Consider the following 758-nt stretch of genomic DNA (forward strand, 5'->3'; position numbering starts at 1 on the left):
CATACACTAGCTGTTATGTATCTTTGTAAGTCATTGTAAGCCCACAGGCAAGCACACGACCCCCCAAGAACACCATATAAGAGACTTGGTGGCAAAAATGTCAAGAGCATAATGTGAAATCTACACTGCCCTCTGGTGCCACAACAGTGTCATTTCAATATTGATCAGATAACTGGATGACAAAAACACAAGTTTATGTGGATGGATTGGCTCATCAGTAATAATATAAGATATTTGCATTGCTATTTGTGTCATAAGTGTCACATGTGTGTAGGGATCTGGAGCAGTATGTGGAGACACTGAGGACTGACTCCAGCCCTGCTGTGTCTCAGAGAGCCGTGACGCTGAAGGAGGTAGAGGAGGGAGCAGTCAGTCTGAGGAAGGTGGGCGAGAACCTGGCTGGACTGAAAGGTACAACAACATAAATTACTCACTGAAATATCTCAGACAAACTAGGAAGGAAAATCCTCCTACTTAACTCTCAGTCATGTTTCATGACGACCGACATGCGTAAACAGGTTAAATGTCAGACGCTTTCCCAGCTGATGATGACACTTAGTTTAGTAGCAAAACATCATGTTTTCCCTGCAGGGGAGTTTCCAGCTCTTCAATCCCGTATGCGGGCGGTGCTCAGGGTGGAGGTGGAGGCTGTTAAGTTCCTCAAAGAAGAGCCGCACAAGCTTGACAGCATGCTGAAGAGAGTCCGAACCCTCACGGACACACTCAGCAACCTTCGCAGGTACAGACAGAGAGACAAA

The 758-nt window shown here is 46.2% G+C and overlaps 1 protein-coding gene across 1 annotated transcript in view; it reads left to right on the top strand.

The window, feature by feature from the left end:
* The window catches only part of LOC107589979 (sickle tail protein), a 110,209-nt gene that overhangs the window by 98,004 nt on the left and 11,447 nt on the right, over positions 1-758 (top strand). Inside the window, 2 exon segments of the mRNA XM_016278571.1 lie at positions 275-411; positions 592-740. Of these exon segments, the coding sequence (XP_016134057.1) occupies positions 275-411; positions 592-740 (286 nt within the window).

Source organism: Sinocyclocheilus grahami, unplaced genomic scaffold (assembly GCF_001515645.1).
Source record: "Sinocyclocheilus grahami isolate Dianchi unplaced genomic scaffold, SAMN03320097.WGS_v1.1 scaffold122.1, whole genome shotgun sequence".
Taxonomy (NCBI): Eukaryota; Metazoa; Chordata; class Actinopteri; order Cypriniformes; family Cyprinidae; genus Sinocyclocheilus; species Sinocyclocheilus grahami.